This window comes from Raphanus sativus, chromosome 4, assembly GCF_000801105.2.
Source record: "Raphanus sativus cultivar WK10039 chromosome 4, ASM80110v3, whole genome shotgun sequence".
NCBI classification, from domain to species: Eukaryota; Viridiplantae; Streptophyta; class Magnoliopsida; order Brassicales; family Brassicaceae; genus Raphanus; species Raphanus sativus.
The window spans coordinates 45,225,760-45,247,321 of record NC_079514.1 but is presented as its reverse complement, the minus strand read 5'-3'; the positions used below and the strand labels follow the sequence as shown (position 1 = coordinate 45,247,321).

At 29.7% G+C, this 21,562-nt stretch overlaps 1 protein-coding gene across 1 annotated transcript; it reads right to left on the bottom strand.

Moving 5' to 3' along the window:
- Positions 1-15,379: 15,379 nt before the first annotated feature.
- LOC108830930 (calcium-dependent protein kinase 13) lies at positions 15,380-18,723 on the bottom strand. Its single transcript, XM_018604499.2, is given in 8 exon segments — positions 15,380-15,787; positions 16,173-16,403; positions 16,530-16,675; positions 16,678-16,696; positions 16,788-16,903; positions 16,994-17,146; positions 17,260-17,403; positions 17,874-18,723. Coding segments are annotated over 8 exon segments (1,575 nt in total). The 5' UTR covers positions 18,490-18,723; the 3' UTR covers positions 15,380-15,637.
- Positions 18,724-21,562: the final 2,839 nt, after the last annotated feature.

Here is a 21,562-nt window from a genome sequence, read left to right as displayed (position 1 = left end):
ATTTCCTTTATTATATTTATTAACTTTTCATTTGTGCATTGAAATATCCTAGCAAAAGAGATATATTGACACTTTTATTTACAACCTAAAAGTCGGATTAAGTTATCTTACAAAATTGACATGTTCAAGATTCTGAACTTCATATGTGGATTTGACTATATAAATCAAGAATGCGAGTATTACATTTTATATACACTGTCATGATATTTTTGTAGTAGATTATAGCATATATCGTAGAACCTCTATAAATTAATAATGTAAAGACTTTAAATTTTTAGTTATAGAGATGTTAATATATAAAAAAAATTCTTTTTTAGATTTTTTCTATTTTTCTATTTTTATTTGTAAAATAAAGAAAATATTTGATTTTCCGTATATACATTATTTAAATTTTTTCATATTTTTTTATACATACATTCAAAATTTATTTTTACTAAAATTATTTTCAATAACCATTATTAAAAAATTCAATATATATAAGAAAATATAATACAAAGTCAAATTTCATATACCAACTTAAATTATGATTTTTATATTTTACATTAAATTTTTTAAATATAATATATGTGAAATACTATTAATTTTATGTTTGCTGTGTTTTTAAAAGAAAAATAGATTGTGAATTAGGGGTGGACGTTCTGCTACCAATTCGGATTTGGTTTGGGTCTGTTTGAGTTTTAGGTTTCCGGGATCAAAGATTTTAGTCTCATTCGAATATTTTAAATTTTGGTTTGGATTCGATTTGGATCTTTACGGGTTTGTTCAGGTTTAGATAACAACATTTAAATTATTTGTAAAATTATTATACTTTAAATTTCTCGAAATATATAAGCAAAATAATATATTACATATAAATTTGAATAACATATTACATATATCAGAATACCTGAACTTAACATATAATTTGGTTTGATTAAATTTTTGGATAGATAATCAATAATTATTTTAAGTATTTTGGTGATTTGAGTATACTTTAACTTTTTAGATATTCACATTTGACTATTTATATATATTTTCAATTATTTAAACCAAGTTATAAGTACCATATATATTCTGGATGTTTTTTACATACATTAAATCTAAATATATATATATATATATATATAAGAGTATATAAATCTATTTCGAATACATTTGGATATCTGAAATACTTCGGTTCGGATAGAATTGGTTTCAGTTTTCTAAATACCAAAATTTTGATATTTAATCATTTCGGTTCGGGTTTGGTACTTCTTTTGGATCAGAATCTGTTCAATTTTGTGGATTCACATTTTTGTCAAACTGTAATATTGACATGAAAAACAACATATTTTATAAAATATACATCCGCACGGGCGGGCGGATCAAAAATCTAGTTGAGTTTTTAAAGAAGAGTACAAAGTTTCCGAAATGTAATTATACTATTTAGAGAAAATTGTTTGAAATACACTAAATTAGATTACACTATTACAAAATTCACTCAATCAAAAATATCTTAGCATTTGTTTTATGGCTTAGTGATTATTGTTTAGGGTTTAGCATTTACGTGTTGAGTTCATTAAATTAATACTCTATAAATTAATATACACTACAAATCTCTATAAAATAATATAATTTTATAGTCTCAAATTGAATTTTTGATTCAGTTAGTATATCGATAAATTAATAATCTTTATAAATTAATAAAAAATTATAGTTTTGATGTAATTCCAACATTATTAATTTATAAATGTTTCACTGTATTTAATTTGATTTATCAGAAGAATATGCATATATATATATATATATAAGAAAATATTAACAGATTTATCCTTAATTAACCACAAAAATACTATAAAATAAAATTAATTTGTTTAATATTTTTGCATTGATCGTGATTAGATTGTTTGATATAAATATTAGTTTGAGGCTGTCCTGTTTTACTTCTTATGCTTTTTGCTTTCGATAATATCTTTCTCATTTTTAACCTGCAGTTTAATTTTTGGCTTATTACATTTAGTTATTCATTCAGTATTTCCATTTACAAACAAAACTAATATTATATATTTTATGAAACAATAAAATTAGCATGTAACAGAGAATATGTGATCTTTATCATTTAATGTATGCTACTATATACCTTTTAAATCTGAACCAAGAATGCAGATCAACAAATATACCTTTATTGACATGTTAATTTAGAAGGATAGAAAAATGGTTAGACGTATAGATGAATAGTCACACATTATATTGAAGAATACACGACCTTAACTGTCCAAAGGAGATAACACGAGTAGGAAGCAAGCTTCGTAGCCCCAATCTATCTCTCTCAGTCAAAGAGAAACGCGTGTCATGTGTAAATAGAAGAAAAAAATGTTTATTTAATCAAAATACATCAAGGAGAACATAATCAGTCTAGTGTTCAGAAAAAGAAAAGGAACATAATCAGTCTCCTCGCTGATATGATTCAGAGTGCAAAATTTCATAGTACTATAAAACTCACTTCGCTAAGGTTTAAACCTTGATCATTATGAGTTAAATAAAAAAAATTAATCATAAGAAAAGAGAATAGAAAATTTTCTCAAACCATAAATCATGAAAGATATCAGTACCACGTTTGTGACTGAGATCCGCGGATTCTTGCAGCTACCACCACTGCCATAGAGAAACCAGCAATGGTCCTTCACATCATGGCTCACTCCCAATATCCGAATTGTAACCCGAATTTCAGTGATATGACATGTTCAACACATGGAATAGAGAAATTCAAAATCCCTGTGTCTTGTGGAGTGAAAGTTTAAGTTTTGATCTCTTTTTCTTCTCCTAAAGGAGCATATACCTTTCATTGATTGGAAATTTCTCTTCTGTTGTTTATGGTATATATGGATATTAAAAAAAAGAGTAAAGGATCGTGGATAATGGAGAAGGAACATGGGTAATGTAGTTGATTTTAAGAAACCGTTATACATTTGTTTTTTTTCCTTTTCTAAATTATTTTATTTAACTCTATTAAATTTTGTAAATATTTCCACATGTCGGTATCTGATTTGTCAGGCGACTTGCGCTTTAGTATATAAGGGATGAGGTGGGGTTGAGTTTATAACATTTTACAAATAATTTAAAACATTTATAAATAAATGAATTATGAGGTTAAATTTATCTTTTTATAATAAACTTAAAGTGTTCATGAAAATAATTATTATTTAAATATAAATTTGAAAGTGGTATAAGATTTAAGATAAAAAAAGAATTACCCCTACTATTTACTAGTCAAACAGTGGTCTAACGCAAATGCAAAATTAGACGACACTATTATTCAAGAAATCAATAAATTTCTAATATAAAACAATATTAGATGTATATAACATAACATATACAATAATAAATTTATAAATAATAAACTTATCTCACGGGAAATATCTTAGAATATTTCTAAAATAATTTATATCACAAATAAACTCCAAAAGTCAAAATGAGTAATATAAATTTTATTGAAGAGGTAAATGGTGATTATATCCCTACACTAGAGATACATAATATATATATATATATATATATATATATATATTAAAGTAATTTTTTAGATATTGACATTTTTATTTTTGAAAATACCTTTTAGAACTTGTTTTAAAAAGATCCTTTTCAATTTTTTCCGGATACATTATACCAACCTTTTTAATTTTTTTTATCGAATTTCTTTTTCGAAACAGTTTTCTTTAAAAATTTAAAAGATTTTTTCGGATGTGTATAATATCTTCATGAATTTAAGTTTAGAAAGACTTTACTGTATAAGTATAATAGTTTCATAAAATTTAGGATGTAAATATGTATAGTACCATATAATTTAGAAAAACTTTCATATATATGTATTTTAAAAGTCATTCTTAAATGAATACCGGTGTTTTAAAATGCACAACTATGAAATGATTGAAGGATCAATTCCAATTGCTTTGATCTTTAGAGTTGATTACAAAGCTATGACGAGTGCTTTTTCTTCAAAGGTAAAACTTTCTAGAAAAAAATGGGAGATCGTGTTACTTAAAACTGATCTTTCAAGATCCAACTCCGTTATTCCGAGATCCATCCAACGGAAAGATATAAATCTTCCAGACGAATGGGTCCTCAAAGAAGTCTTCAACCAAAACTCCATGCACCCCAAGAATCTATAAAACCAAACACATGTTTAAAACATATTGAAAAATTTTGTGATGGAAAAGTAAGTTGTCAATTATTAGCAATAACCAAGATAGGATTGATGAATATTTGTGTAGATCTTTTTCTAAAATGTGCAAATCTTCCTCTAATCCAAAAATTATTGATTTCTGAAGAGTCTCACAATTAGGTCAAGATATTACTAGAGAAGAAAAGAGTATGAAGTTCTGTCCCCGGTTTTCAACCTCGGATATTCCAAACTATGTTTTGAGAAATGTTAACTTTCAATCACAGATTCCAAAACCAGTTAACTCTGGGGAAACGATCTTTCACAAAATGAATTTGTTACAAATTCTGCGCCAACAAGTCCAAAATTTTCACCATTACAGATAGCATGTTTAATAAATTAAACTAGATTTTTGACCCGCACTTTTTTAGCGCGGATGTACTTTTTGTTGTTTTTTACAAATGGATTGATAAGTCTTTTGTTTTGATTTTATAATCTGTCACATGATCAAGTTTCAAATACTCATATATATTTTTTGTTGCTTAATTATAAAAAAGTGTGTATATAAATTTTTGATTATTTTTATAAAATGTACATATGTCATATGAACTTAAGTTTATAGGTTTTAGTATATTTGAGCTCAAAAACACAAATTATAAAAGCCCAAGAAGAACAAATTACAATTATTTGATTTTGAAAAAGTATTTTTTTCAAAAAAAAATTGTGACTCTACGGTGTATGTAATCATAAAAAGTTTTTTTTGTACTTAAATCTATGTTCACTGGATTTATGTAAAGTATCGCTAGCGAATTGGATTTTTTGTTATATGTAGTCATACTCAAAATACATGCATATAATAGTAACATGTTGCTAATGATATAATTTGATGAGCAACATGATACAAAATAAAACAAATGATTTTACACGACAGCAAGTAATCGGAGGAATATCAACTCCATTTCATTGTATAATAGGCCTGAATGCTTAAAATTAATTGTTGTACGAAATCAAGTCCATTTAAATGTATTATTGGCCAAAAACCGAATGATAATTATGCCATTAGTGAAAACATTAGTTTATTAATAAAGTTAAGGACAATTTTTGAAAACTTAAATATTTCATTAAGGGCATAAAATGTGAATGATCCCTTTTTAATGGTATTGATGTTTTAGAAAAAGAATTTATGATTGACAAAGAATTTTTAAGAAATGATTTCAAATCTAAAAATAATAGTCAAAAAAAGAGTTGGCTTTTTAGAAACTTTTTAAAAGAAATAAAAAACCTTCAAAATAAATTTTACAATTATCTTCAAACAAATAAGGTACAAACTTTATTTTTAACTAGTTTGAAGATTATGCTTCTGAAAATAATATAAATTTCCCTTTTTCTAATACTATTGATGATTTCCAAAGATCAAATTTATCAAATCTCGAAAATGAATTTTCTAAGAACAATTTTTTCTATAAAAACTGAAAAACGTGATATTTAACTTACAAAACCTTTTGAGACAATTCATTTATTTTCTAAAAGTGCTTTGCAAAGGCATAGATAATTTAAAAAAAAAATATTCATATTCGTTTAGTCCAAGTTGGTTTAAAACCTCTTTCAAAAGCAGGATTAAATACTTCAATATCAGCTATTTTAAGAGACACACGGTATAAAGTATTGAAGATTCTCTGCGAAGCTCAGTTGAATCTAGTATATGTACGGGACCAATTTATTTTGATTGTTATCCAAACGTTACTGTTTCTCTAAGTGAAAAAATATTTTAAAATTTCCGTTGTTACAAGTTAAACGCACCACTATGAAATGATTGAAGGATCAATTCCAATTGCTTTGATCTTTAGAATTCATTACAAAGCTATGACGAGTGATTTTTCTTCAAAGGTAATGAACTCCAATAGAAGCAATTTCTTTTAAACGACCTCAAGAAGATGATAATGCTAACGTAAAAATATCATTGTCCAAAACAATTTTTCAAACACTAATCTTGGTACGATAAGCAAGCAACTTAAATAGTTCATCTTCTGATTCAGAGTTCAATGAAAAGAATGTTTATGTTCTTACAAAAGATCAAGAATTACAACTCGAAATACTAAGTTCCATTTCTGATCCAAAATTAAAACAAAAATTTCTTGAAAAGATCTTTTCTTCTTTAAACGAGAAAGATTTTTAAAAACACAGAGAGTTCTCCAAAATCCTATGTTCCAACTTTTCCCAAAACCTCTTATGATCTCACCACCATTCTTAACAAAAGAAAGAAGGATACTTTGAAAACAACGATACAAGATCTTAGGATTGAAATAAAAGAAATAAAAAATGATCTAAAATTCCTCAAAGAAAAACAAAAACGAGATTCTGAGTATGTTCACTCAATTATATCTTCTACCAAAGGTGATCATGATTCTAGTTCTGAAGAACAAGAAAATGATATCTTAAACAATGAATCTATCTTTGTTACTAATATGTAGGATACAGTTACATTGTTACGAATATTTTCCACGATCTCTTGTCGCAACACCCGAGAAAAATCCAAAAACATCAATAAGTGCTATCTCCTGTTGCCACGAAAACCAAGGTCCACTTCCAGCAGACAGCAAGCAATTATGGAGCTTAATGGAGCTAGCTTTTGCTAGTGGTATTATCCATATATGCCTTTTTATTTTTATGTATAATTGCACCCTTGAAAACTCCTATATAAAAGAGTCTTTGCTTCAGTTCTAGAACATGTTCTCATTCTCTCGTTCTCCTTCCCTTTCATTTATATCCTCTCTTTCATCCTCTCTCATCCTTGTAATCGAGAACATTGCTGCAATCTCCTTTTAAGTAAGTTTTAATAAATAAAGTTTCAATATTATTAGTTCTTGTCTCATTTTATGGTTTTTAATCTTCTTTTTTTTTGTGTTTAAGTGGCTGGTCTAACCGCCCATATTTCTGTTTTATTATTTTAAGTTTTGTTTAGATTATATCTCGTCTATGTCCTAATATACATTTTATTTATTACATAATTTAAAATGTGCTTTCAATGTTCTCGACCACTAATGGTATCAGAGCCATGGTTGAGTAGGCGTCTATTAATTTTTGGTGTTGGTGATCTATTAATTATCAATTTTGGTTCTTATAGGATTAAATCTTTGTCGTCCTGAGTGCTTTCTCCGGTCTAAGAAAAGTCCTAAATCCCGTAGGTGTTGGACTACACCAATATGAATATATTTAAAATTATTTTCTCTATGCCTTTGCAAATCACTTTCAGAAAATAAAGGAATTGTCTCAAAAAGGTTTTGTAAGTTGAATATCACGTTCTTCAATTTTTATTGAAAAAATTGTTCTTAGAAAATGAATTGTCTCAAAGAATTTCTAAGCAAGGTCCTAAATCCTGTAGGTTTTGGGAAAACAAAACCTCTCCAGACAGGATTGTAAGGAGTCTTAGCTTTTCACCTTTAAATATCAAAAATGGAATCGTATTGTAGATCTTGATCATACAAATCCCAATCCACTCTTCTTCTTCCAGATCGGAAAAGAAAGCTATAAAAGATTCAAAAAAGATAGTAACTAGTCAAGAAACTACTATAGATGATCTCCAAGGATCAATTGATAATTGGGAGATCCCAAGAGTACATAAAGATCAAATTTATCAAATCTCGAAAATGAATTTTCTAAGAACAATTTTTTTTCTATAAAAACTGAAGAATGTGATATTTAACTTACAAAACCTTTTGAGACAATTCATTTATTTTCTGAAATTTCTTTGCAAAGGCATAGAGAAAAGAATTTTAAATATATTCATATTGGTTTAGTCCAGCACCTACGGGATTTGGGACCTTGCTTAGACCGGCAAAAACACCCAGGATGACAAAGATTTAATCCTACAAGAACCAAAATCGAAAATTAATTGATCACTAACACCAAAAATTAATAGACGCCTACTCAACCATGGCTCTGATACCATTAGGGGTCGAGAACATTGAAAGCATATTTTAAAATTATGTAATAAATAAAACATAGATTAAGACAGACGAGATATAATCTAAACAAAACTTAAAATAATAAAACAGAAATATGGGCGGTTAAACCAGCCATTTAAACACAAAACAAAATATTAAAATCCATAAAATGAGACAAGAACTAATAATATTGAAACTTAATTTATTAAAACTTACTTAAAAGGAGATTGTAACAATGTTCTCGATTACAAGGATGAAAGAGGATGGAAGAGAGGATATGAATGAAAGAGAAGGAGAACTAGAGAATGAGAACCTGCTCTACAACTGAAGCAAATACTTCTTTATATAGGAGTTTACAAGGGTGCAGGTATACATAAAAATAAAAATAAGTGCCATATATTGATATTACCACTAGCAAAAACTAGGTCCATTAAGCTCCATAATTGCTTGCTGTCTGATGGAAGTGGACATTGGTCTTCATGGCTACAGGAGATAGCACTTATTGATATTTTTGGATTTTTCTCGGGTATTGAGACAAAAGATTGGGGAAAATATTCGTAACAATGTAACCGTATCCTGCAGATTCGTAACAAAGATATCTTCTTGATTTTGAGGATATTTGTATATCTTGAGGAAAGAGAGAGAGAGAGAGAGAGAGAGAGAGAGAGAGAGAGAGAGAGAGAGAGAGAGAGAGAGAGAGAGAGAGAGGAGAGAGAGAGAGAGAGAGAGAGAGAGAGAGAGAGAGAGAGAGATAGAGATCAAACTCCACTGTTGCAAAAGCAAAGAACAGTTATACATAAAAAATAAAAATAAAAGTGACATATATGGATAATACCACTAGAAAAAGGTACCTCCATTAAGCTCCATAATTGCTTGCTGTCTGTTGGAAGTGGACCTTGGTCTTCATGGCTACATGAGATAGCACTTATTGATGTTTTTTGAGGAGATTTGTATTTCCTGAGGAGAGAGAGAGAGAGAGAGAGAGAGAGAGAGAGAGAGAGAGAGAGAGAGAGAGAGAGAGAGAGAGAGAGAGAGAGAGAGAGAGAGAGAGAGAGAGAGAGAGAGAGAGAGAGAGAGATCAAACTCCACTGTTGCCAAAAAGAGATTTGATCTGACATTGACGGTAGAAATTGTAAGGAGATTACCTTAATTTCTTCTTCAGATTTTGCACCTGCCAACATTGCTAATATTTTGGATTTTTGAGCCAAGAAAAAGGTTGTCTCTGGTGTTTGGTTTGATGTTTGGATTTTTGAGTTTTTGTTCCTTTTTCCTGGTTAGGATTTTTGACAGATAAAGATTCGAGGGAATTTTTTATTTATCCCACCATTTGACTCTGAATTATTCAAGGGTCCATGAAAATACCCAAGGAAAATGGAATTTTGAGTGAAAAAGGGCTAGTGGTGGAAATTTCTGTTCTTCTTCAGACGGAATAAAATTTTCCTTGAAGATCTGGAATGATTTTTGGACATTGGGTTTTAAATATTTCTGTGACAGAACCAAAGTAGTTCCACCATGGCATGAACTAATAGAGAGATCTGGATAAGTTACAGGTGGTGTCAAAGAATATCAACCACGTGTTTTTGTGTCTAGGAGATTGGATTAAAAAATAATTGTACGATGCCTAACAATAATCCCAGTAGTTAAAGGAGACATTGTAACAAGGGATATTTTTAAGATATTCTGGAAAATTTAAATTGTCTTTAAGACAATAATCCCAATCACTTTGTGCAATGATTTTATGGATTTTGAATGTGGAATAAGCAGCATCAGTGTGGTTTTTCGTTTAGATAAAAGTGTTTGAAAGACACTGAATCCGTAATTTCCAAAATGGTTGAGAGAATAACACAGTTTTATATGTATTATATGTGGTTTGAAGAATTTTTTTCTACAAAATATTTTTCGAGTGTTAAAAATGGATCATTGTTTACAAAAAAAAAATCATTTTTCAATATTTTCAATATTTTGGTAGGTATTTCTCAAAATATTCAGACTGAATGTTTTGGGAAATCTCCTTCAGAATAATCTGTGAATTATCCGAAGGTTTTAAAACAATTTTAGAGGTCTGGTTTTCTCTTGAAATCATTTTTGAAGGGACCTCGTTAGATTTTGAAATAGCTTGTGAAAGGAAGTTTTTGGGAGATTCTCCCGACTCTTGCTTTGAAAAACTGAGCTCGAAAACCTTTTGTAATTGTAACATTTGATTCATGATAGCCTCTGGTGTTTGAAGAGACTTTGGAGTGGTTGATATTTCTTCTTTTTAGCACTCTTTTTTGTAACTTAGATTCAGGGTTCTGTTTTTGGGTGAATGTTTTTTGGTTCGGTTTTTTCTGAGATGGTTTCAAGGAAATCCCTTTGCATTTGTCAATCATCTTCTTCAGAGGCATTGTATTGGAGAAATTCTCGTGCAAGAAATCTGGGACAGAGTTTGAATCTCCTTTTATAAATTCAATTTCAAAATAAACAAATACTCAAAATCGTTTGCCACCTCGCAAAAATTTGTTTTGATGCAAGGTTTTTCACATCTTTTTGTAAAACATCTTTATCACTTTTGCACTCAATTCTTAAAATAATTTTTTTTATCTAAAAGATCGCCTTGAATTTTTTGAATATAAAAAACTATATTTAAATTTTCTTTTTTTGATAGTAGAATAGTTCTTTTGGATGTCATTCCAATATGATGATGTAAACTGGACAATACTTTTGTGGCCATCTAAATTCTTGCTTAAGAATACCCCCATATCATACATATGAAGCGTCTGTTTCTACGATTTTCTCTAAATCCAGATCTGCTATATGCAGACATGGGATTTCTAAGACCTGTTTTTAATCCTTTGAATTATTTCGGTATGTTCTTTTGTCCATGGAACTGGGTTTTTATTTAGAAGACTATGTAAAGGTTTAGCTATCCTATTAATATTTGGACAGAAATATAGAACAAAATTGAGACTTCCAAAGAACCTTTGTAATTGAGTTTTATCAATAATTTTGTCTGGAAATTTATTTGCAAATTCTAAAGATCTTTCAATGGGTGTTAAAATACCTTGTGATTTGTAGTGACCTAGAAATCATATCTTAGTTTGAAATAGGGACATTTCGGTTTTGGAAACAACTAGACCATTTGTCCTCGCAACATAGTAAAATGTCATGAGATTCTTGAAATGTTCATCAATAGAATTTGAAAATATTAATATATCATCAATATATACAATGCAAAATTTTGAATAGTCATAAATATATCATTCATAATTCTTTGAAATTCAGAAGGTGCATTTTTAAACCAAATGGCATTACATTACATTTCATTGGTATTGGCCAAAAGGGACAGTAAATGCTGTTTTATAATTATCATTTTCAGATATCTGAATTTGCCAAAATTCTAATTTTAGGTAAGACTTTAAAACCCCTCAACTAAGTTTGTTTTGGGTAAAAAAACCTAAACTAAGTATTTAACGGGAAAACCCTCCCAAACTTACTTTATTTAATGAATTAAACCCTCTGTTTACAGTGCCGGTCAAAATAACCAGTATAACCGGTAAAGCTTTAGTTTAGGGATTTTCACACTAACTAAATATAGTTGAGTTTTACCATTAAAAATCTAATTTTTCTATAAAAAATTCATAATATAATAAATCATCTACAAAGTAACTTAAATTTTCAAAATTAGCATTTGGTTTTTTTTTGTAAATAGATGAGTCTGATCTTTTTTTTTAAAATCAACATTATATGTATAATTTAAAAATGTTAAAACCCAGAAAATATAATAGAAAATACTAAAACAGAAGATTAGAGTCAAAAAAAAACTTTAATCCCCTGGAGAACTCGAGCGAGTTTTCATGGGCATCTCTTTAATTGAGAGTGATTTGCTTCACATTAAAATAATAATTTGGGTTTAGTTTCTCATATATAATATGATTTTAAAATGATTTATTTATTTATTTATTTATTTTGTTAGCTGACCATCTATGCTAGATCAAGTGGAAGACAGACGAGTTAACTCTCCGAGGAGCATCTCTATCTATCCGGGTCTGATCTATATGGGAAAAGGTATCGCCTCTGATCCTTGCTTCTTTTGCTAAGGCCATTCCTACTCCGAGGAATATGGGACATGCTCACATCTTCGAAGCCTTCATGTAATCTCTGGAACACCTCGATCTATGTCGCGAATGATGGCCAATCCATCGGTTTTGTAGTCATGTCCGGTACGTCTGAGCAGTCTGTCTCGAACCGTATCGAGGTTATCCTTCTGTCTCTCATACATGAGGTTAGTAAACATTCTATCTCAGCATGCAAAGCTGAGAGGCTCCTGTTGCATGCCTGTAATCCAAAAATTTCTGAGCCCATTTGATCCTTAAGACTCCACCATAAGACACTGATGCTGCCATTATTGATCCATGATGGATCAATTTGATAGGTAGGGTTTCGAGGTATCCAAAAGGACACTGTCTCAACCTCTCTAGTTGCGGGATCGTCATAATCCTCGTTTGCTTCCTCCTTTTCTTTAGCCTTCCTCCAACATTCTGCTTCAAGGGACGCATGTCGGAGAGCTTCAATCGAGGACATGTCTTTCCCATTAAAGAGTTTGTCGTTCATCGACTTCCAAATTTAAAATGAATTTATTTGAAGAATCAATTTTGAAAATGTTAGTAACAAATTTTTTTAGATAATTAGTTAATCGCTGGTGTCAGAGAAAAAAACCACTTTTACTTGTAAATCTTTCGATAATTCTAATTTTATTTTATTTCTGTTACATTTTTAATTTATACATATATAATGTTGATTTTAAAACAAATAAAACTCATATTTTTGTCATCGATGAACTCATCTATTTGCATAAGTTTTAAGTTACTAATTTTAGATAATGTTATTATATTTTTATATTTTCTTTTTTCTGATTTTCATGGTAAACTCCCTCAACTATTTTATTTTAATGTAAAAAACCCTAAATTAAAGATTTATTGGTAGTAATGGTAATTTTGACCGTACTGTACATAGATGGTTCAATTCATTAAGTAAAATTAGTTTAGAAATTTTCCATCAAATACTTAGTTTATGGGTTTTTACCCGAAACAAACTTAGTTGAGGGATTTTCAAATTAAAAATTCAAGTTCAAATGAATTTGAAGGAATTGAAGTTTCCACTAACTTATTATGTTATTCAATCATGGATTTCACGTAATTCTTTTAAATTCTTGTGTTATTGGATTAAGTATTTGTAATCATTCTTCTAAAATCCTATAAATTCTAGTGTTATTCAATTTAATGAATTTCTAATTCTATTAAATATTTGGTTATTCAATTTTTCTCGATTTTGTGGTAATAGTATTTGGAAGGAATTTAATGGAAATTTATCAAAAAAATGTAAAGAACCAATTATTTGTTTTAGGCTGGAATTTAAAGATGATTATATTATTTATCTATCAGATGAAGATTATTGATCATTATAATTCAAGAGATTTGAAAATATAAATTTCATTATAAATTTAAAATATATTATCTTTTTGTCAACATTTAAAATATGTTATCATTTTTTCGAATGTTAAAATATATCAATTTTCATAGTTGATTACTAAAAATCAGTCTAGACAGCTAATCAAACATAAGCAAAATCGGTGTTTTTAAAACCGGATCGGAAGTTGAACCGGAAATTTTTTGGGTCATAGTTCAATATGGTTCGACCGGGTCAAACCTGATTCAAGAATCTGATTTAATATATTGTTATTATATACATTTTAAAATAATTTTAGTAAATATGATACATAATTAAAATATAAATAAATTTAAACATAAGACATTATAAATGTAAACTAATTTTATATTCATGTGGATGATTTATAGATTTTTGATAGTTTAGTGGTTTTATCAGTTTAATAACTTTGATATCTAATCCGGCTACATGATCGGTTCATGGTTGAACCAATTATTAGACACAACTCGATTATATGATCGGTTCCTGGTCGAATCCGGTCCAACCATCGTATCGGTCCGATTTTTAAAAACACTGGTATATATATAAGTTTCAGCAGCGGAAATATTCAAATACCTAAGATGAATAGAATAAGGATTTTAATATTAGTCATATATTTTTTGTTTTGAGATTATATCAATATTCATCATTTCTGAGTCTTAAGAAAATATATATTCATTATATTTCTAATTTATTTTGCAATGTTTTTTTCTAGAATTAATAATAATCTTTAGTCTTTTAAAATAAATAGAAATTTAAAATTTTAGACCAATCATAGTATATTTTTTTTCTTAAACTTCCTATAGTTCAAAAATGCGGCATAGGCGGCCGGTTAATCGCCGAAACTTTGAAATGATATATATGTTTTATATTTGTTATACTTTGATAAAAAGAAATGAGAATAACACGAACTCACGAAGTATCAATGAAATTGCAAAAAAAAAAATTGAAAACGGCTATTGTTCTGACAGAAATCGCAAGTGAAAGAGGAAGACAAGACTATTCTTGTCATTTTGAAATTCATTAACCCTAAATTTTTTAAAAAGATGTAAATATGGGATTTCTGTTATTTGAACCTGGGTCGGATATGAAGTGATAAAAGCCCTTAACCAATACACTACTTGTAAACAATGATGACATTTATACATATTTATTATATAGACTAGAATTGATATAAAAACCCTAAAATTACTCCCCGATTAATCCCCGTAAAATGTGAGATGTAAATTAGAAATATAAAGAAATATACATATAGACTAGACTAACTTAAAATGAATATCAAGTTTTTGTTTCATGTATTAACAAAAGTTACATCCAAATTCTAAAAAACAATAGCCAAATTAATGTCTATTTATTTTTGAAATGTTATTTCCAAATCAATTAATCATTTAGTCTATTTGAAAAAGGATCAATTAATCGAAAGCTAATTTTTAAATACAAAAAACTTAAAAAATAAATTTTTTTCTTTCAAAATCTAAATATCTGAACCTGATTCAAAATAACCGAACCCGAATTAAAAAATATCCAAACCCGACTCAAATTACATAAATATCCGAACATGTTCTATATCCCTATACCGATAGGATGAGTGTTACGCTTTGTGGACGTTGATTGCTATTTTGATAGCTTTGCAGGCCAATAGTGTAGGGGGTTGCTGCCTTGCTGGTGTAGTCAGTCAGTTGATGTTGATGGTCTAAGAGCTGAGACAAGGATAGTAGGGACTAACTACTAGGTAGCGTTCTTGTTAAATTTGAAATCAGCCCGATGATATATCGATTATATTTTAATAAAATATGCTTGAGATGATGTATTCAAAAGTTTAAATTGTCTTGTTCATATCGCTAAAGAGGTTAAGGCCGACAAAAGAATATTACATACAACAAAGGTCCTTGTTTTTCTTCTACACATCAAAACATTGATTCTCATGTCTTTGGCCTTTCTACCACAAGAAGCTAAACAACACAAACACAATACAAAAAAGAACACAGATAGCATAAATCACCCGAAAAAAAAAAGAAGTTAAAAACGAAAGATTTACAACAAAACAAAAGATCCAATTCTGAGTCCGTGACGTGAGAGATAAACTCTACAAAAATCTAATACGGGCTTACTGCTATTCGTTGCCTAGGTTCAAAGATCCGTCCTTCATTAGCTTGATGCTTAGGCTATTGAATCTCCCTCTCGAGTAATGTCGAGACGCCTTTCTCCAATCCGTTCCTGTTTTCATCATTGCCGCAAACTCTTCGTAGCTTATTCTCCCATCCTAATGTGTCAGTAATCCATATTAGGCATGACCAAAAGAAACATCATTTACACTACCTACATGATGATAAGTGAACTCTCTACACAAAAGTAATTGCAGCACATTCAACACTGAAATCACTCTTGCTTTAGTTTATGGGGACCGCTTACACAACAGTCATAGACCAGAAAAAAGTGACTAAAGCTACTACATGTTTTGTCCTCGCATGCTTTAAGAACTTTTGCAAAGCATGTTTCCATTACCTATTTGCATGTCTGTAATTTCAGGTGGAAAAAGAGATTTAAAAACCATACTTTCCTAAAAACTTTGATTTCCTGATAGTCTTTGCAAAAGGACAAATCTTTGAACATGAGATCATACCATGAATAGAAGATTTGACACTTACCTTGTCTGTGTCAACTTCTTGGAATATATCATTGGCGACATTCACACAGTCATCCCCTCCATCTTCCTTTAAGGCTTCACAAAGCTCTTGGGGCAAAATGTACCCATTTCCATCCTTGTCAAAGTAGGAGAATGCTTTCCGGAGATGCTCATCGTTCGCTACCTTTTGCAGGTGGAGAGAGACTGCAACAAACTCCCCATAGTCTAGTGTTCCTTTCCCTTTAGTATCCACCTATGTTTAGGAAATTCAAATACCATATTAATGAGAGGATCATGCAAAAAATTTTGACTTTACTTGTTCGGTCAAGCAATTAATAATTGAAAATATGATAAGTAGAAGGGGGAAAAGTATGTGCACCGCTTCAATAAGCATCTGAACTTCTGATTCAGCTAGCTGTGTACCAAAATCTCGAAGCCCAGCTTTCAACTCCTCGATGGTAACAATACCATCTTTATCAGTATCCATCTTGTTGAACATCTCTTTGATGTCTTCTACTTCTTGGAAGATAAGAATTCGGCAATAACCTGGTTTGAACAAAGGTAAGTAAGCTAACTTTGGTCTAAAAAAAACGCAACTCATGCAAAATAAACAAGTGTTTGAAGCTGATTAACAAACCCTCAAAGCTTTTCTCTTGAATCTGTTCATCACTGAAAACTGCTTTAATCTGGACTTCACAACATCTCCAAGAGGAACATTTGGAGCTTTCTTGGCATTTTGAATCCATGGGTGCTCTACAAAATGATAAATAAAATCAAATTTAGGAATAAGGATAGTAACAGATGCAGGGAGTAAGAACAGGGGTAAAGGTGGATTATATGTACCAAGCACTTGCTTTGCAGTCAGCCGACGCTTTGGATCAGGCTCTAACATTTGCCTGACAAGATTCTTAGCAGTCTCCGAAATGTGTGGCCACGGTTCCCTCTTAAAATCAATCACCCCGCGTAGGATAGCCTGAGCAACTCCCTGTTCGGACTCTGTGGTTGAAAGAAGGAAAAAAAATACTGGCTGAAATTATGAAAACTAGCTTTGCTAATACTACAATCTGTGAAATAACATAGATGCAAGAAGAGGAAGGGTGTGAACAAACCTGCCCAGAAAGGAGGAACTCCACACAGCAGAATATAAAGAATCACTCCAGCACTCCATATATCTATTTCGGGTCCATAGCTCCGCTTAAGCACCTCAGGTGCCATGTAATATGGACTCCCAACTATCTCCGAGAACTTCTCACCTGAAAACGTCTTAGCCTTATAAGATAATAGCATTAAGGACAACTAAACTGGGCCAAGATGCATCTAAGAAACTAGGACTGGGAAAAAAATTATAAACCCGAGATCTGAACCGAACACGAACTTGAAAAACAAATCCTAGCTGTAAAGAATACATGAATAAATCATAGGGTGATATAAAATGTAAAAATCAGAAGTATTATTAACTGAACCTCCTAAAAACTCAGAAAATCTGAATAACTCCAAGAAAACTAACCTGAAAATATGAACTAGCATCCGAAATAAATATTCAAAACCTAACTAAATCATTTTAAATACTACATTCTAATGTTTATTTTGATATGATATCTAAAAATACCCAAAATTATCAGAGGTTCTGATTCGGATTGGATATATATAAAAACCCGATCCTAACCCGATGCCTAGACCTACTAAGAAGAACAATGAGCCTGCAAAAACAAGAAGCACACACCTGGCTTGAAGAAGATGGACAAACCAAAATCAATAGCTTTGAGAGGAGAGTTCTCCTTCTTGTTAGCGAACAAAAAGTTCTCAGGCTTCAAATCTCTATGAATAACCCCATGCTTATGGCACAACTGCACAACCTCAACAATCGTCTTCGTAACCCCCGCGGCGGCCCGCTCAGTGTAATGCCCTCTCGCAACGATCCGATCGAAAAGCTCACCGCCTTCGCAGAGCTCCATCACCAAATGCACCGCGCCGTCGTCCTCGCAGGCCTCCTTGAGCGTCACGATACTCGAGCTCTCGGGGAGATGCTTCATGATCGCCACCTCTCTCTTCACGTCCTCGATGTCCACCGCCGTCCTCAGCTTCCGCTTCGAGATCGACTTGCAGGCGAGGAGGTCGCGCGTGGACCTCTCGATGCAGAGGTAGGTGACGCCGAACTCGCCGCGTCCGAGCTCTCTGTCGAGTAAGTAACGGTCCTCGATGTTCTCCTTCGGGACGTCGCTGAGGACTCGGATCGGAGCTGGTTTTTTCCCGCCGGAAGCGTGGTGGTCGCGCCCGGAGTAGTTCGATTTGACGTCTTCTCTGGCTACAGCGGCGGGAGATCTGCAACAGTTCCCCATTAGAGAGGCTCAAGGTTTCGTTAGTAGGTAGAGAGAGAGATCTTAACTAGCTAATCTAGGGTTCCACATTCTAGCTTTTGGAGAGGATGGTGACAGTGGAATCTATGAAAGCCAGCTAGAGAGAGAGAAGAGCATTAGATCGAAGAAGCGTACGGTGAAGAATGATGAGTAGCTAGAGGTCTCTCTCCTTTTGATATTTTCTATAAATCTTTTTCCTTTTTTTCTTCATGTGATATTTTTGCTATCTTTGTGAAACTCAATCATGATGTGGTGGTCTCTCTGGTTTCTTTTTCTTTTTGAAAAACGGTCTTTGCTTGTTTGGTAAATCAAACACTTTATACGATTTATTTTTTTGACGACAACAAAAGTAAGATTTATATATAACATATAAATTTCCCAATGTTTATTAGAAACGGAAATATACTTGATGACTTTCACGAGAAATTATATAAATATATGATTTTACTTGTAAAACGTATATACATATTTATTCTATAAAAGTAGTTCTAGATTTTTGAACCGCATTGCGTTTTGAAAAATGTTCAATATTTTGGTTTTAAATTTATGTAATGAAAATTATGAATTGTATACATGTTTAAATACTTCTAAGTTTTTTATATAAGTTTATAAATTTTTATAGAATACCCAATTATCTCACGCCAATAAATTTTTCAAATAGTCTGATTTGCATTAGCCCACCGCAGATTAGACAGCCTAAAACTGCAAAACAAAATATAAGTTAATTTACTAATGTAATTTAATATAAATATTACCTAATTGTTAATAAATTATTTTATCAAATAAAAATATATTTATTTATAAATAAATAATCTGACTTTAGGTAGTTTTATATTATAAAGTGATACTAATTGTTTTATTCAAATATTTCTTTATTGATATTTTGTTTTAAAAATTTGAAGTAAATTCTCAAATGCATTAGTATATGTTATTTTGTATGTATAATTATTTAATAGAATTTATTATTGATACATTATTTTGTATAAGAGTTTGTGTTTTATACTATTTAACTATATTTATTATTTTGTATAATAATTTAATTAGGCTTGGTATTTCTTATATAAAGTATTATATACAACCTAACTAGATATACCATATAATTCATTTAAAACATAATATAAATTTAATGTTTGTAACATAATAAAATATCGTATCATTCGAATAACATAACTATAATTTGTGTGCACAAAATAACATAACTACATAAGTATGTGTTTCCCAACATGAAATTTTTTTATATAATCAACAATGTGTGTTATTCAATTCTTATCAAAATCTAATCTATTGATATTGTTATCATTTTTACCAGGGGGTAAATTAGATCAATTTAACCAACTACTGTTTAATTCTTGTGAATTCATGTCAGTTTTTCTTCTATTAATTATTCAAATTCTAGGTGATCTGAGTAACTATACCAGAATAAAACAATTAGTGTAATAAAGTTCACTATAAAAAGATATAGCAATTTTAACTAAAGAGTCCAAAATTTCATTATCTAATCTATTAAAATTGAAGTACATTTAGAAAATCACCTTTATTTCATCTTAATATTTACAGCTTTATGCCACTCATATTTAAACTATTTATTACTTCTTTAATTAAAGTTATTTTGTAATATAATTACCACAACTCATTTCCTACCTAGCTATAACACACAGCTTGATTTCCAATTAATACTAGCTAGATTTTAGCTTCCAAATCTAAACCAATTTAGTAGCTATATACTAATATTAGGAAAACCAAAATCTATTATTGGTAAGCCTTTGAATATAACGAGCATTAACTATCTTAAAAAATATTCCTAAAAAGTAGACAATCAATTATTTATTTAAATAATTCCTAAAATATATTAGTTAACTACTTCAAAAAGTAGTTTCCATATTTTGTTTTTGACACCTTAACAATTAACTAAAATTTGACATGCACTTCCACACAGATATATTTTAAAAATTATGTTACTATTTATTTTTCATGTCACTATTATATATCATATATGTGTTATCATATAATTAATCGTATTTTATGAGTATCATTATATAAATAATCACATATTATATTTTAAAACTTAATGTGAAATATAAAAATTATAATTTAAGTTGGTGTTTGAAAATGTGCTTTGTATTGTATTTTTCATATATATATATATATATATATATATATATATATATATATATATATATATTGAAAACATTTTTATAATGGTTATTGGAAAATAATTTAGTAAAAAACAATTTTTGAATTATATATATATTTTTTTTTTGAATCAACTTTGATATAAACTAATTTTAAATTATTATTTTGATTTGAAATATGTATATAAGGTTTGATTATTTTATTATTATTTCCAAATAACATTATATTTCTTTTTCATAATATTTTCATGTTTTCAAACAATTCACAAAATTAATTATGTTTTAATAATATAGATAAGATAGATATAATTTTATTTTTCATTAAGGTACATATTATTTATTAGTTGATTTCGGAAAAAAATAATTTAAAACATTGAATTTCATAACCGATACGTTATGATCCGAGAAATAAATAAAAAGCCAATTTCTGAATACCCAAAATACTTTAAAAATTGAAATGAAAATCGAAAACCTAAATGTAAAATCGAAAACCTGAATCCAAAACTTAAAAAGTATTCGTAATACCCAAAACATATTCATATAATACAATACTCAAATATATTTAATATACACAAAATATTTCAAGTATTTGGGTATTCAACCAGGTCCCGGGTATAATGTTGACTCGAAAAAATATGCGGGTTCAAAAAAATCGAAAAATGTAAAGCTGGACCTCAAACCACACCTATATCAACAGGTCGATTTCAGGTTTGGTAAAATGTTCATGCCTAAAAAAATTATATAAAAGTATATATACAGAATATTAAATAAACTAATTCATGAATTATATAACTTAAACAAATTATCTTCAATATCATATGATTTTGTAACATAACAATGTATAAAATTTCAAAAATAATAACTCACATTTTTTATATACAATTCAAAGAAAAAAACCCGCGCTTCGAAAGCACGGGTCAAAA